General features: G+C 37.0%; 1 protein-coding gene across 4 annotated transcripts in view; it reads right to left on the bottom strand.

The window, feature by feature from the left end:
* The window catches only part of CDK5RAP1 (CDK5RAP1 mitochondrial tRNA methylthiotransferase), a 91,108-nt gene that overhangs the window by 63,589 nt on the left and 10,917 nt on the right, over window positions 1-16,602 (bottom strand). For all 4 annotated transcript variants that reach the window (XM_077111285.1, XM_077111302.1, XM_077111293.1 and 1 more), the window contains 3 exons: window positions 15,854-15,954; window positions 14,239-14,449; window positions 12,739-12,859 (listed from right to left, as the gene is read on the bottom strand). In XM_077111285.1, the coding sequence (XP_076967400.1) occupies window positions 12,739-12,859; window positions 14,239-14,449; window positions 15,854-15,954 (433 nt within the window). The remainder of the gene's footprint in view (window positions 1-12,738; window positions 12,860-14,238; window positions 14,450-15,853; window positions 15,955-16,602) is intronic.

Here is a 16,602-nt window from a genome sequence, read left to right as displayed (position 1 = left end):
AACTTCAATACACCCCTGGTCTGCTATAGATAGAACAATCACACTGAGGCTCAACAAGGAAATAGAGAACTTAATGAGAGACATGAATTAGATCTAACAAACATATATAGATCATTACATACCAAAACACCAGGATATACATTCCTCTCTAGTGCACACATAATGTTCTCCAGGACAGATCATATGCTGGGACATAAATTGAGTCTCTATAAATTTAACAAAATTGAAATTAATCAAAGCACTTTCTCTGATCACAATGGAATAAAGTTGGAAATTAATAGTCAGCAAAGAAAAAGAGCCTTCACAAATACATGGAGATTAAGCAACACACTCTTAAATAATCAGTGGGTCAAGGAAGAAATTACTAGAGAAATCAGTAAATAACTGAAGACAAATGATAACGAGAACACAACGTATCAAAATTTGTGGGGGCGGTGCAACAGTGGCTCAGTGGCAAGAATTCTCACCTGCTGAGCTGGAGACCCCGGTTCGATTCCTGGAGACTGCCCGTGCAAAAAAAAAAGAAAGATTACATAACTTATAGGATATGGCAAAGGCAGTACTCAGAGGGAAATTTATTGCCCTAAATACCTGTATTAAAAAACAAGAATGAGCAAAACTTGAGGATTTAACTGCTCATCTGGAGAATTTAGAGAAAGAACAGCAAACTAACCCCAAAGTAATTAAGAGAAAAGACTAAAGCAGAAATAAACAAACTGGAGAACAATAAACAATAGAAAGAATCAACAAAACTAAACATTGGTTCTTTGAAAAAATTAATAAAATTGATGGTCCCCTAGCTAGACTAACAAAGAAGAAAAGAAAGAGGACACAAATAAGCAAAATCAGAAATGAGAGGACGGCTGTTAGCACAGATCATGAAGAAATTTTAAAAATCATAAGAGAATATTATGAAAAACTATATGCCAGCAAACTAGATAATTTAGATGAAATGGAAAAATTCCTAGACCTATATCAACTTGAGAAGAAACAGATCTCAACAAACCAATGACAAGTAAAGAGATCTAATCAGTCATCGAAAATCTTCCTTAAAAAGCCCAGGACCTGATGGCTTGAGAATTTCACAAACTTTTCAAAAAGAACTGACACCAATCATGCTCAAACTCTTGCCACAAACTGAAGAAAAAGGAACACTACCTAACTCATTTTATGATGCTAACATCATTCTAATACCAAAACTGGATAAGGACAATACAAGAAAAGAATACCACAGACCAATCTCCCTAATGAACATAGATGTGAAAATTCTTAACAAAATACTAGCAAATTGTATCAACACCACATTAAAAGAGTTATACATCATGATAAAGTGGGATTCATGCAAGGAATGCAAGGGTGGTTCAACATAAAAATGTCAATTAACATAATACAACACATGAACAAATTGAAAGGGAAAAATCACATGATCATATCGACTGATGCTGAAAAAGCATTTGACAAAATCCAGCATCCTTTCCTGATAAAAACGTTTAGCAGGAAAAGTCAAAGGTTATGCATCAAAGAAAACTTTCTCAATATCACAAAGGGCATATATGAAAAACCCATAGCCAGCATCACACTTAATGGTGAGAAATTGAAAGCATTTCCCTTGAGATCTGGGATGAGACAAGGATGCCCACTGAAACCACTATTATTCAACATTGTATAAGAAGTACTAGCTAGAGCAATTAGACAGGAGAAAGAAATAGGAAGGGAAGAAGTAAAGCTTTCATTATTTGCAGATGACATGACCCTATACTTAGAAAATCCTGAGAAATCTACAGTAAAATACTTGAGCTAATAAATTCATCAAAGTGGCAGGATACAAGATTAATGTAAAAAAGTGAGTAATGTTTCTATACACAAGCAATGACCTATGTGAGGTGACAACTAAGAAAAAATTTCCATTCGGAATAACAACCGGAAGAATTAGTGTTCTAGTCTACCAGCTGCCAGAATGCAATATACCAGAGACGGGATGGATTTTTAAAAAGGGGAATTTAATAAGTTGCTAGTTTACAGTTCTAAGGCCGAGAAAATATCCCAATGAAAACAAGTCTATAGAAATGTCCAATCAAAGGCGTCCAGGGAAAGATACCTTGGTTCAAGAAGGCCAGTGAAGTTCACGGTTTCTTTCTCAAGTAGAAGGGCACATGGCGAAAACAGTCAGAGTTTCTCTCTCAGCTGGAAGGACACATGGCAAACACAGCATCACTGCTAGCTTTCTCTCCTGGCTTCTGGTTTCATGAAGCTCCCCAGAAGGCGTTTTCCTTCATCTCCAAAGGTCGCTGGCTCGTGGACTCTCTGCTTTGTGATGCTGCTCTCTCTGAATCTCCTTCTTTCTCCAAAATGTTTCCTCTTTTATAGGACTTCAATAAACCAATCAAGACCCACCCAAAGGGGTGGAGACATGTCATCACCTAATCCAGCTTAACAACCACTCTTGACTAAATCACATCATCCAGGGAGATGATCTGATTACAGTTTCAAACATACTGTATTGAATAGGGACTATTCTACCTTTATGAAATGGGATTTTGATTAAAACATGGCTTTTGTAGGGGGCATACTTCCTTTCAAACCAGCACAATTAGGTATCTAGGAATAAGCCTAAACAGGGATGTCAAGGACTTATACACAGAAAATTACAAAAATTGCTAAAAGAAATTTAAAAATAACCTAAATAGATGGAAAGATATTCCATGCTCATGGATAGGAAGGTTGAATATCATCAAGATGTAAATTCTACCCAAACTGATGTACAAATTCAATCCAATACCAATAAAAATCCCAACAACTTACTTTGAAGCTTGGAAAAACTAGTTATCAAATTTATATGGAAGGTAATATAACTTATGTAGATAGTTTGATTGAACACCATAAGTACTTGGAATCTCAGGTAGGACATGAGATTTTGTTGGTTTGCCCAGAGTGATTCGATCAGTGAGCGGAAATGTATTTGCAAAGCCCCCTTCGGGGAATGGTGAGAACAGGGAGAAATTCAACTTCCTCAAGTTGAATTCTTGATATTCTCACACGCAGTGTGGACAACTAAAGCTATAGGCTGAGCCCCCAGTCTTGGGGTTCATTCATATGAAACTTAACCCCACAAAGGATACGTCAAGTCTACTTAAAATTTAGGCCTAAGAGTCACCCCCAAGAGAGCCTCTTTTGTTGCTCAGATGTGGCCTCTCTTTCCAGCCAACACAACAAACTCACCACCCTTCCCCTGTCTATGTGGGACATGACTCCCAGGGGTGTGGACATTCCTGGCAACGTGGGACAGAAATCCTAGAATGAGCTGAGACTCAGCATCAAGGGATTGAGAAAACCTTCTCGACCAAAAGGGGGAAGAGTGAAATGAGACAACGTGTCAATGACTGAGAGATTCTAAACAGAGTCGAAAGGTTATCCTGGAGGTTATTCTTACGCATTGAATAGATATCACCTTGTTATTCAAGATGTAGTGGAGAGGCTGGAGGGAACTGCCTGAAAATGTAGAGCTGTGTTCCAGTAGCCATGTTTCTTGAGGATGACTGAATAATGATATAGCTTTCACAATGTGACTGTGTGATTGTGAAAACCTTGTGTCTGATGTTCCTTTTATCTCCCTTGTCAACAAATGAGTAGAACATATGGAATAAGAATAAATAATAGGGGGAACAAATGTTAAAATAAATTTAATTTGAAATGCTAGAGATCAGTGAAAGCTAGGGGTAATGGGTATAGTAGGTATAATCTTTATTTTTTTTTGTTTTTGTTTTATTTCTTTGTCTATTGTCTTATTTCTTTTTCTGAATGTATACAAATGTTCTACGAAATGATGAATATGCAACTTAGTGATGATATTGTGAATTCTGATTACCTATCTATGTTAATGTTATATTTCGTTTCTTAAATTTTTTTTAATTAATAAATAAATTTTAAAAAAATTATATGGAAGGAAAAGAGACCTCGAATAGCTAAAGATATCCTAAAAAAAGAAGAGCAAACTGGGAAGTCTATCACTTTCTGACTTTAAAGTTTACTATAAAGTCACAGTGGTCAAAACAGCACAGTACTGGCACATAGACAGGACTGACCAGGGGAATAGAATTGAGAGTACAGAGGTTGACCACCAAATTTATGGACATATGATCTTCAATAAGGCCCCCAAACCCAATGAACTGGGACAAAACAGTCTCTTCAATATATGGGCATAGGAGAACTGGATTTCAATAGCCAAAAGAACGAAAGAGGACCCCTACCATACACCCTATACAAAAATTAATTCAAAATGGATCAAAAGGCCTAAATGAAAGAGCCAGTACCATAAAATTTCCTGAAAGAAAATGTAGGGAAACATCTTCAAGATCTAGTAATGGGAGGTAGCTTCTTGAACTTCACACTTAAAGCACAAGCTGTAAAAGAAAAATTAGACAAACAGGAACTCCTTAAGAGGAAGAGCTTCTGTGCCTCAAAGGACTGTGTTAAAAAGGTGGAGAGGCAGCCAACTCAATGGGAGAAAATATTTGGAACCACATATCAGATAAAGGCTTGATATCCTGGGTACATAAAGAAATTATACAGCTCACCAACAAAAGAACAAACAACCCAATTATAAAATGGGCAGAGGAAATGAATAGGCACTTTTCTGAAGAGCAAATACAGATGGCTAAAAAGCACATGAAGAACTGCTCGTCTTCATTGGCTCTAAGGGAAGTGCAAATTAAGATGACAATGACACATAACCTCACACCTATAAGAATGGCTGCTATTAAACAAACAGTAAACTATAAATGTTGGAGAGGATCGGGAGAAATTAGAACATGATTATTCACTGTTGGTGGGAATGTAAAATGGTTCAGCCTCTGTGGAAATCAGTTTGGCGATTCCTCAAAAATATAAATATTGAGTTGCCCTATGACCTGGCAATAGCAATACTTGGTATATGCCCAGAAGAGTCAAGGGCAGTGTCACTAAAAGACATTTGCACAACAATGTTCATAGCGGGACTATTCACAATTGCCAGGAGATGGAAACAACCCAGGTGCCCGTCAACAGACAAGTGGATAAACAGAATGTGGTATATACATATGATGGAATATTATGCAGCATTTAGACAAAATGATGTTCCAAAACATATGACAACATGGAGGAATCTGGAGGACATAATACTGAGTGAAATCAGTCAGATATAAAAAGACAAATACTGTATGATTCCATTATTATGACTCTGACTAAGCCACCAATGTTTTCGAACAGCTAGAAGGAAAAACCTGAGTTGAGGACATGGTAGGTCATGACAAACTCTGGGAACTGTTCTGCAGCTGCTTGTTGAAGTGTACTTTGAAAATTGTCAGTTTTTTTTCTTTTTTTTCTTTGTATATATATATGTTAAATTTTACAACTAAAAGCTGTTGGAAAAAAAAACTATAGGCAGTTTTAGTAATATAAGATAAAATTCCTGAAATCAAAAATTGAAAATATTGGACTTCTGGGTCAAGATGGTGGCTTAACAATGTGCGCGTTTTAGTTCATCCTCTAGAACAACTACTAAATAACCAGAAACAGTACAGAACAGCTCCTGGGGCCACGTCAGTGACCACACACAGCGTACCCCAGTCTGGAACAGCTGGACCGGCTGCGAGCACCCCCCAGAACCGTTGAGTTCCCAAAGCTGTGGCGGCCAGCGCCCCTCCCCCACAAGCCGCTTCCCAGAGGGGAAAGGAAAGGACTTTACCAGCAGCAGGGACTGCCGTACAACCAAACACCAATTGTGGAACTAATTAACAAATTCTGACTACTAAAAATAGGCCCCCAGCTTAGGTGAACCTGATCAAAGCAGAGGTTGCTCATTCTGCCCTGGTACGAAGCGGGCAGGACTGACAGAAAAACGGGGAAAAAAAAGAAGGAAACAGAGGTTTTTGTGGCTGTGTATCTATAAAGGCTTGACTGCCTCTGGATACAGCGGCAGGACTTTTCAGGCTGCAACTGCCCCAGGCATAGGCAGAAGTGAGCTCTTTTGGGGGCTTGTCTGGAGCCTGTGCCTTCCCCAGGGGGGGGAATGAAGCCCAACTCAGGTGGAATCCCTCCATCAAGGAATTCAGACACCAGGGCTTGGTAATTTGAAGCCATTAAAACCAGCCTACAACCTCTCCTCTGTCTCCACCAGGCCTCCAGCAGGGAGAGTCTGCCAAAGTTAAAGGTACCGCATCATCTTATGCTGGTGGGACCTGCAGTCAGACATGCGCCACACACAGGGCAGTATAAGAAAAACAGAGTCCAGAGACTTCACAGGAAAGTCTTTCAACCTGCTGGGTCTCACCCTCAGGGGAAACCGACACAGGTGACTCTTTCCTCCTGATAGGAGGCCAGTTTGGTCTGGGAAAATCTGGCTGGGGTATAGAATATCTAAGTAGACCCTCCTAAGTGTGTGTAGGGGGGGAAGGCACCACATAATCAGGGCAAGAAACAAGAAAACAAGAATTGAAAAATTTTCCTCTGTTAAACAAAACTTAAGCTAAAGGTCCAGATAAAGCTGAACGGAATGTCAAAGAACAGATAGACAACAAATTCATCCAGCAAGAAAACCCTAGGTAAAAGAAGTGAAAGCAATCTCCTGAATAAACTAATTAAGGTAATTAAATGCCTAGACACCAGCAAAAAATAACAAATAACACTAGGAAAACTAAAGATATGGCCCAGTCAAAGGAACAAATCAACAGTTCAAATGACATACAGGAGCTGAAACAATTAATTCAGAATGTACGAACAGACATGGAAAACTTCATCAAAAACCAAATCAATGAATTGAGGGAGGATATAAAGAAGGCAAAGAAAGAACAAAAAGAAGAAACTGAAAGTCTGAAAAAACAAATCACAGAACTTATGGGAATGAAAGACACAGTAGAAGAGATGAAAAAAACAATGGAAACCTACAATGGTAGATTTCGAGTGACAGAACATAGGATTTCAAAACTGGAGGCTGGAACATCTGAAATCCGACAAGAAACAGAAACTGTAGGAAAAAAAATGGAAAAATATGAGCAGGGACTCAGAGAATTGAAAGACAATATGAAGCGCACGAATATACATGTTGTAGGTGTCCCAGAAGGAGAAGAGAAGGGAAAAGGAGCAGAAAAACTAATGGAGGAAATTATCACTGAAAATTTCCCAACTCTTATGAAAGACTTAAAATTACAGATCCAAGAGTGCAGCGTACCCCAAAGAGAATAGATCCAAATAGACATACTCCAAGACATTTAATAATCAGAATGTCAGAGGTCAAAGAGAAAGAGAGGATCTTGAAAGCAGCAAGAGAAAAGCAATCCATCACATACAACGGAAGCCCAATAAGACTATGCGCAGATCTCTCAGCAGAAACCATGGAGGCGAGAAGACAGTGAGATAATATATTTAAATTATTAAAAGAGAAAAACTGCCAACCAAGAATTCTATATCCAGCAAAACTGTCCTTCAAAAATGAGGGAGAAATTAAAACATTTTCAGACAAAAAATCCCTGAGAGAATTTGTGACCAAGAGACCAGCTCTGCAAGACATACTAAAGGGAACACTAGAGACAGATATGAAGACAGAAGAGACAGGTGTGGAGAAGAGTGTAGAAAGGAAGACTATGAGTAAAGGTAAAAAGAAGGAAAATTAGATATGACATATAAAATCCAGAAGGCAAAATAGTAGAACAAAGTACTACCCATGCAGTAATAACACTGAATGTTAATGGATTAAACTCTCCAATCAAAAGACATAGTCTGGCAGAATGCATTAAAAAACAGGACCCATCTATATGCTGTCTCTACTCAAAGGACATGAGGCCAAGGACACAAATGGACATTTACACACCAATGTTTATAGCAGCATTATTAACAATTACCAAGAGATGGAAACAGCCAAAATGTCCATCAACAGACAGCTGACTAAACAATCTGTGACATTTACATAAGATGGAATATTATACAGCTGTAAGACAGATTAAAGTTATGAAGTATGTAACAACATGAATGGACCTTAAGGACATTATGCTGAGTGTGATTAGCCAGAAACAAAAGGACAAATACTGTATGGTCTCACTGATATGAACTGACATTAGTGAATAAACTTGGAATATTTCCTTGGTAACAGAGACCATCAGGAGATAGAAATAGGGTAAGATATTGGGTAACTGGAGCTGAAGGGATACAGATTGTGCAACAGGACTGAATATAAAAACTCAGAAATGGACAGCACAATACTACCTAACTAATGTAATTATGTTAAAACACTGAATGAAACTGCATGTGAGAATGACAGAGGGAGGAGGGCTGGGGGCATAAATGAAATCAGAAAGAAAGATAGATGGTAAAGATCGAGATGGTATAACCTAGGAATGCCTAGAGTGTATAATAATAGTGAAATGTACAATGTACAGATTTTAAAAATGTTTCTGTATGAGGAAGAACAAAGGAATGTCATTATTGCAGGGTGCTGAAAATAGATGATAATACTTTAAAATGTCACCTTATGTGTTAGACTAAAGCAAAAAATGTTTATTTGTTACAAAATTTAGATTTTGACTAGAGCATTTCCTAATATAACTCATGTAGATAGTTTGATTGAATGTCATAAGTACTTGGAATCTCAGGTAGGACATGAGGTTTTGTTGGTTTGTCCAGAGTGATGCCCCGATGAATCCCAGAGTGATTTGATCAGTGAGTGGAAAAGTATTTGCAAGCCCCCTTTGGGAAATGGTGAGAGTGGGGAGAAATTCAACTTCCCCAAGCTGAATTCTTGATATTCTCACAAGCAGTGCGGACAACCAAAGCTATAGGCTGAGCCCCCAATCTTGGGGTTTGTTCATATGAAACTTAACCTCACAAAGGATAGCTCAAGTCAACTTAAAATTTAGGCCTAAGAGTCACCCCCAAGAGAGCCTCTTTTGTTGCTCAGATGTGGCCTCTCTCTCCAGCCAACACGACGAGCAATCTCACCACCCTCCCCCTCTCTGCGTGGGACATGACTCCCAGGGGTGTGGCCCTTCCTGGCAACGTGGGACAGAGATCCTGGAATGAGCTGAGACTCAGCATCAAGGGACTGAGAAAAACCCTAGAACGAGCTGAGAATTAACATCAAGGGATTGAGAGAACCTTCTCAACCAAAAGGGGGAAGAGTGAAATGAGACTAAGTGTCAAGGGCTGAGAGATTCCAAACAGAGTTGAGAGGTTATCCTGGAGGTTATTCTTATGCATTAAGTAGACATCACCTTGTTGTTCAAGATGTAGCAGAGAGGCTGGAGGGAACTGCCTGAAAATGTGCAGCTGTGTTCCAGTAGCCATGTTTCTTGATGATGATTGAACAATGATATAGCTTTCACAATGAGACTCTGTGAATTTGAAAACCTTGTGTTTGTTGCTCCTTTTAGCTACTATATCAACAGAAGAGTAGAACATATGGAATAAAAATAAATATAGGGGGAACAAATGTTAAAATAGATTTAGTTTGAAATGCTAGTGGTAAATGAAAACGAGGGGTAAGGGGTATGGTATGTATAATCTTTTTTTTTTCTGTGTTATTGTTTTATTTCTTTTTCTGTTGTCTTTTTATTTCTTTTTCTAAATCGATGCAAATGTTCTAAGAAATGATGAATATGCAACTATGTGATGATATTAAGATTTACTGATTGTATATGTAGAATGGAATGATATCTTAATGTTTTGTTTGTTAATTTTTTTAATTAATAAAAATTGTTTTTTAAAAAAGTTAACATGGTGATGAATATAGTACTATGCAATGACATTGTGAGCCACTGATTGTACACCATGTATGGAATGTCTGTATGTTAAGAATGTTTGTGTTTATATGCTGTTTTGGTTTGTCAATTAAACATAAAACTAAATTTAAAAAAAAGAAAACTGTTTCTGAGGCTCATTTTATCTAGGGTATGGACAGATGAGTAAAAAATATGGATAAAAATAAATAATAGGAGGAACAAAGGTTAAAATAAATTGGGTAGATGGAAATACTAGTAGTGGTCAATGAGAGGGAGGGGTAAGGGGTATGGTATTTATGAGTTTTTTCTTTTATCATTTTTATTTCTTTTGCTGGAGTGATGCAAATATTCAAAAAAATGATCATGATGATGAATGCACAACTATGTGATGACATATAAATATTGAAAATATTTAGTAACATAGTTCACTACTATTCAAAGTTGATATCTGTAGTAACTTTTTACTTGATATTTTGAGAACGCACACAGTTTTGATAATTAATCAAATAGTACTTAAGATACTGGGTTTAATATTTAGAATTCAAGTAACTCTAATATCTGTATTTATATATTTTTTCTTCCTTGTTCTAATTTTAAATTGGTTTATGAAACATATTGTACAAACAAGTTTTACAATGATTACTTAGATTTTTGTTTTAATATGCCGATGGATAAGCTAACTAAGATATCCATCTTAGGTGGCTAAGATTTCCATATGTTAACTGTTAAAATATTTGAATGTTCATATTTTCCTGAAACCAGGAAAATATTTAGCAACACAGGTCTTTACATAGCAATGCAGATATTTGTAAGAACTTTCTACTTGATATTTTGAGAACATTCAGTTTTGATAGCTGAGCAAATTGTATCTAAGTTAATGCTTAATACTTAGAATTTAAGAACTTTGCTATCTGAATATGTAGATTTTTTCCTTGTTGCCTTAATTTTAAATTGGTTTATGAAACTTACTGCATAAACACAGGTTTTACAATAATTATATGGATACTTTATTTAAATATGCCTATGGTTAAGCTAACTAAGATATCCATTGATGGTGGTTAGAAGTGTATTATTTGTTTTTTTAAATAAAGTAAAAAAAAAAATTTTTAAAAAGATCAGATGGCTTTGCATCTGATCATCCAACATGAGAATTTGTTTGGCCTGTACCTGATAGAATAAAATGGTAAATAGGCAATGAGCTCTTCCCTTGCCAAAAAGAAATGTTCTACATTTATACACTACAAACAACCTAATAAAAGGTATCTGCATACTACAAAAAAAAAGAACGTTATATGTTTGTATGTTGTTTATCAGTAAAAATATTAAAAAATAAAAAACCTGTTTGGTACCTTCAAGCCAAATCAGTAATTTAGAAATTAGCTGACTCTACCAAGAGCCATTCATAAATGTGCTCTGCATAGATATCTTGCCTAAAGAACTGAAATTCAAAAAAAAATCATATGTAAAAATATAATCTCAAAACCATTATTTAAATAGAAAAAAAACTGGAAGAAAGCTCAATATTCAATAATAACAATTAACTTATGATACATTCTGTCAGTTAAATGTTATATAATCTTCACCTATGGCATTTTCTTGCCAAAAATATTTAACCTAAATCAAATCGAGCTTTTACATCTAACTTCAGTTTACCAAAATTCAAGAGAATATGTTAAATGACAAAATAAGGCAACAATCAAACAAATCCAGAACGCGGGGCATTCTACAAGACACCTGTCTGATCTTCCATTAAGCAATAACTCCCCATTCACGACAGCCCCTGCCAATCTCTAATCTACTTTCTGTCTCTATGAATTTGCTTATTCTAGATATTTCATATAAGTGAAATCATGCAATATCTGTCATTTTGTGTCTGCTTATTTAACTCAGCATGATGTCTTCAAGGTTCATCCATGTTGGAATACATATATCAGAACTTCCTATCTTTTCATCGCTAATAATATTTCATTGCATACACTCAAAGACACACACCATATTTTGTTCCTAGAAGGGTTAGCGAATTTTTGACACCATTTGAATATATTTAAACAGAATGTCTCTATCCTGGAGGAGTAAGCGTTAGTACTGCAGGGGAGCTAGAAGGAGAAAGGAGACAACTTTAGATGAAGAAGCACTTTGGATGTGGGAATACAGAGAACAGTTGTGAACAGCCAGAGACCAAATCAGGAAACTAAGAACATGGGGACAAAAGTAGAGAAGACAATACTGTCAGGGGTTGAGAATAAAAGCAAACTACTGATTCTGAATTAAAGCAAGGGCTAGCACTGTCCTCTCCAAAGGTTCCTGAGCCAAGCAGTATGGAACAGGGAGATCCTAGAGGAAGAAAACCTCCATATTCCAGCCTACTAAGAGAGGGCCTGGGGCTAAGGACAGACCTCTCTCAAGAGCTGAGGAAACAGCTCCTGAGAGAAGGTAGAGAAGCAGATCTCTCCCATCTGGCATCTGATCCAACTCACCTCCCTCATCAATTCTCTGTCTCTCAACTAACTAGTAAGCTGGTTCAGTGATTTGGGAGACTTCCCTAAGATAGACAGACTAATAAATCACTCCCTGAAAACATTCGATATACAAATAGTTTAAAAACATTTCCTCTAATACTTCCAATAATCCTGCCAGGAAGGTATTATTTTATCCTGTTTTGATAAATGGGAAAATGTGTTAGGAGAACATAGTTAATGGACTTGTGTCAGGAAACCAAGTCAGAGAATGATGAACCCGGGATTTACATTCGGTCATCTGACTCTAAGCTGGTGCTCTTTCTATTCTATGTGTTGCCTCTTAAGCAAACTTCCCAGTAGATCTGCCTATAATTTGTGGGCTGCAAACAAATAGTATATACCCATGTATTTCTCTCTGGCTATAATCCTAACTTATGCAGCCTAGAAAGATAACACAGGCTGTAAACTTAGAAAATTTATCCTCATCCTCCCACAAACATGCTCACAGGAATAAACCCTGAAGAACTTCTCACCTGTTCAGAAAGCTTCCTCACTTCCTCTAGAATGGAGGCAACAGGCCGACTCCTCTCTCGGCCACGTGTGAAAGGAACAATACAGTAGCTACACATGTTGTCACAGCCTCGCATGATTGACCTGGGGGGAAAGGGGGAGAACTTTAGCAGGAGTAGGGTATCTAAGTCCAATCCAAGAGGCAAGTCACAGCTTCCCTGCCATTATCCACTGGCATTGAAGCCTCTTGATGCCACACTCACAGTGGACCAATCTAGATCTAAGAAGCACTAAGGCAGACATTTTTTATCTTTAAAAACTGGAATTTAATCACAGAATATAAACCAACTGTAACTGGAGGACAGAGGTTACCCTGAGGGAGCACAGAGGTGTCGGGATAGGGTACAGACTTATCATACCACACTACGACTTTCTATAGTTTGCACATATCTGCTGTTTGCCTTTTCATATGCAGAACCAGAAAAAAACAAAAACAAAAGTGTGTGTGGCAGAAAGAAGACCTTGGATTAAAACACATGCATTTCCCCATTTCTGGACCAATTTTAGGTATATAAGTTAAATCACTCTCCTTCATTTGTATCCTAAATATGAAAGATCTAAATTTATCTTAAAGGATATGTATCAAGGATGTTCATGAAGAATTTTCAAAAAATAATAGCTATTATTTTTATCCAGTATCCGACAAGGAGCATTGGAGAGCCATTAATGAACAGAGATTGGGAAACTTTTTCTATAAAGGACTAGATAGTAAATATAGGCTGTGCAGGGTATACAATCTGTCACAAGTACTCAGTTATGTTGTTGTGGTGAAAGCAATCATAGACAACATATATACAAATGACCATGGTTGTATTCCAAAAAACAGCAGGCCATTTGCTGATTCCTATTATAGAAAAATTAATGGCATAAGTATTCACCATATTAAATAACAAAAGGCTACAAAAGTATATCAAAGTGCCAATTTTTATAAATAAACTCACATATAGAGCACACATACACAAAGGAAAAGGACAGGAAATGATACACATCAAAATGATAATAGTGGTTATCCCTAGGTGATGGGAATATAAGTAATTCTTACTTTCTTCTTTATGTTTTTGTCTTCTCCAAATATTCTTCAAAAATTACGAACTACTTTATAATCAGATTTTTTTTAACTTAAGAGATCGGAAAGGCCAAGATATTTTCTCAAGTAAAAAAAATAAAGGCTTAGAACCATATAGTATCATTTGTATAAAAAAATGGGAGGGAAGACATCATAAGGGTATATAAGTACACATATAAAGAATACAAGAAGCATGGCTGTCTCTTGAGAGGTGGCCTACAACGCTGGGGATAAGGAGTATGAGGGAATTTTACTCTATATCATTTTTTGTCTTTTCTATTTGGTACCATATGCACGTATTATATATTTTTTATGTAATAAAATTAACATGTTATTTTACAAGCAAGAATAAAAGTAAAGGAGAGGTTTACTCCCTGTCTCCTGAGTAGCAACTCACACAAAGGCAGAAGTGGCACTGGGGCTTGTCTGGACTGGCATGATATCAGCATAGGTCTCATCCAGAGAAAGCAGCACGTTGGCAGCTTGCTGGCCTGACTCAGTGACAGCCAGCAGCCGGGGAAGGTCCCGATAGGCATCAGGACCAGCCAAAACATCTACCGTTTTCTCCCTGTTAAGGATCTCTTCCTTCAATCTCTCAGCCATGCACCCTGGGAGAAAAAAGAAACAACCACCTGTACTAAATGGATCATCTCATGGCTTCTCAATACACACCATCTCCAGCTTTGGATTTGGATTTGGATTAGAGACCAGGGCACAGGAAATTTCTTTAAGAGTTCACTATCATCCCTCAAATTTGACCAGCATTCCATTGTACCAGAACCTGGATCTTCCTATACAAGAAAACCACAGGAAAAGAGTTCCAGAGCAATTCAATTAAAAGCCTGGAAAAACTTAAACTACCAACCAAAAATTTTTCTAAACATGAACCACTCCTTTTTCCAATTGAAAGTTACTTGGTTCCACAAATAAAAAAACACTTTGGTTAGAAACTCACTTATTTAAAAAATTACTTATATACAACTATATTTTGCCCATTCTCCTGCTCTTCTTGCCCATAAACTTGCTAAAATCTGTAAGAAATGAATTAACCATTTATGCTGGTATTTTTCATATCCTAAAAAAATATATATATATTGTGTTATTAGCAAGACTATACAATTTTAAAGTCCATTATATTACAACAACCTTTGCAAACTTTAATTTAATAATTATTCCTGGGATTTCTGAAATTCGTAATAGACTTATATCCCCAGGCTTCTACAATGAAGGAATTGAAATGGAGCAAAATATCTCAACTAACCTATCCATGCATAAATCTATATAACTGGACCAACTCTGTGTTTTGACCCATCACTGCAAGAGATTAATTTAAGTATCCCACAGTGGACACAGTCTGTTTTCCATAAGATTAAATATATTTAAAAAATTCTGGAACACGACGGTAAAGAATATTTTGGAAATATGCTTCACAGCCATCTAGATCAGAACTGTCCAACAGAACACTCTATGATGACAGAAATGTTTTACATCTGTGTTGTCCAAATGGTAGCCATTAATCACAGGTGGCTTCTGAGCACTTGAAATGTGACTAGCCCAAATGCGGAAATCAATTTCTAATTCTATTTAATTTTAACTAATTTAAATATAAATAGCCACATGTAGATAGTGGTTACCATATTGCTAAGTGCAGACCTAGATCTTCACTTGGGCTTGCTTCAAGTACATGAAAGTGACCTACACTGTGAACTTATGTTACCCTTTCAGGTTTCAAATTCTCTCCTATCCATAAATCAGTGCCGCCATGAGCCACATTAGACTCTAGAAAGGATATACCATTTTCTGAGCGCCTATTATTTCAAGGTACCATGAAGAGCTCTTTTATGAGCTTTATCTCATGTAATCCTGCAGCCTCTGACATTAAGTACAAAAGTTGCGTGGGGCATTTAAGATTTCTTCACACAGGGAATCCAGCTTCTAAGAGAAACTCTAGCATATAAAGCCACATGGAATCCAAGCCGTAAAACTAATAAAATGTGCAAGTTATCGGATACCTAGAATCCCAATCTTCAGAGGCACTCGGGAGCGAAGCCGTTTTGTCTTTAGGGCTTTAAGTTGATGTAAACGATTCCAGATGGTCTGTTCAGCCTTCTCCCTACAGAGAAATAAACCACAGAGCAATCTAAGAGAGTGGAACAATGGGAAGAAAATAAAACAATCTTAAATTCTTTAAATGAATGTCTACCTTTTAGACTTGGGGCAAGTAGGTGACAGACCAGTTGAAGAAGCAATAGATATTTGCTATAATTCACCGTTCCCAGAGGGATACTACTCCTGCATATTTCCAAATCTTGACAAGCCTTTAAAGCAAACTCATTAGCAATATACTTCACAAAGCCTTCCCCAACTCTCCTCTGTTAGAAGTACTTTCTTCCTCCTTTAACTATACTTTTCCCTGTGTTTAGCAATTTCTCCTTATTGTTTGATTTTTTTACCTAGAGCTTCTATCATGTGTTACAGCTACTTGCAAATGTGTTAGTGTATCAGACTAAGCTCCTTAAATCCAGGATTCAAGGAGGGTTAACTTCAGAATCTTCAGAATCTTCCAAAGCAGCTCTACTACTACTGCCTGGTAGTGGAGGCCCTCAGAACAAATATGTTGGATTGATTAATTAGTTAATGGTATAGTCAGCTATAGAAACATTAACAATAGCATGCCTTGTACACAGAAATGAAGTAAGAAACAGGATATGCTCACCCCTGATGGATGCCACTTGGTTCTGTTCAGAGGAACCCTGTCCCC

This window comes from Tamandua tetradactyla, chromosome 1 (assembly GCF_023851605.1).
Source record: "Tamandua tetradactyla isolate mTamTet1 chromosome 1, mTamTet1.pri, whole genome shotgun sequence".
In the NCBI taxonomy this organism is placed as follows: Eukaryota; Metazoa; Chordata; class Mammalia; order Pilosa; family Myrmecophagidae; genus Tamandua; species Tamandua tetradactyla.
Note: the sequence above shows the minus strand (reverse complement) of the source record. Positions and strands in the feature narration are given on the sequence as shown.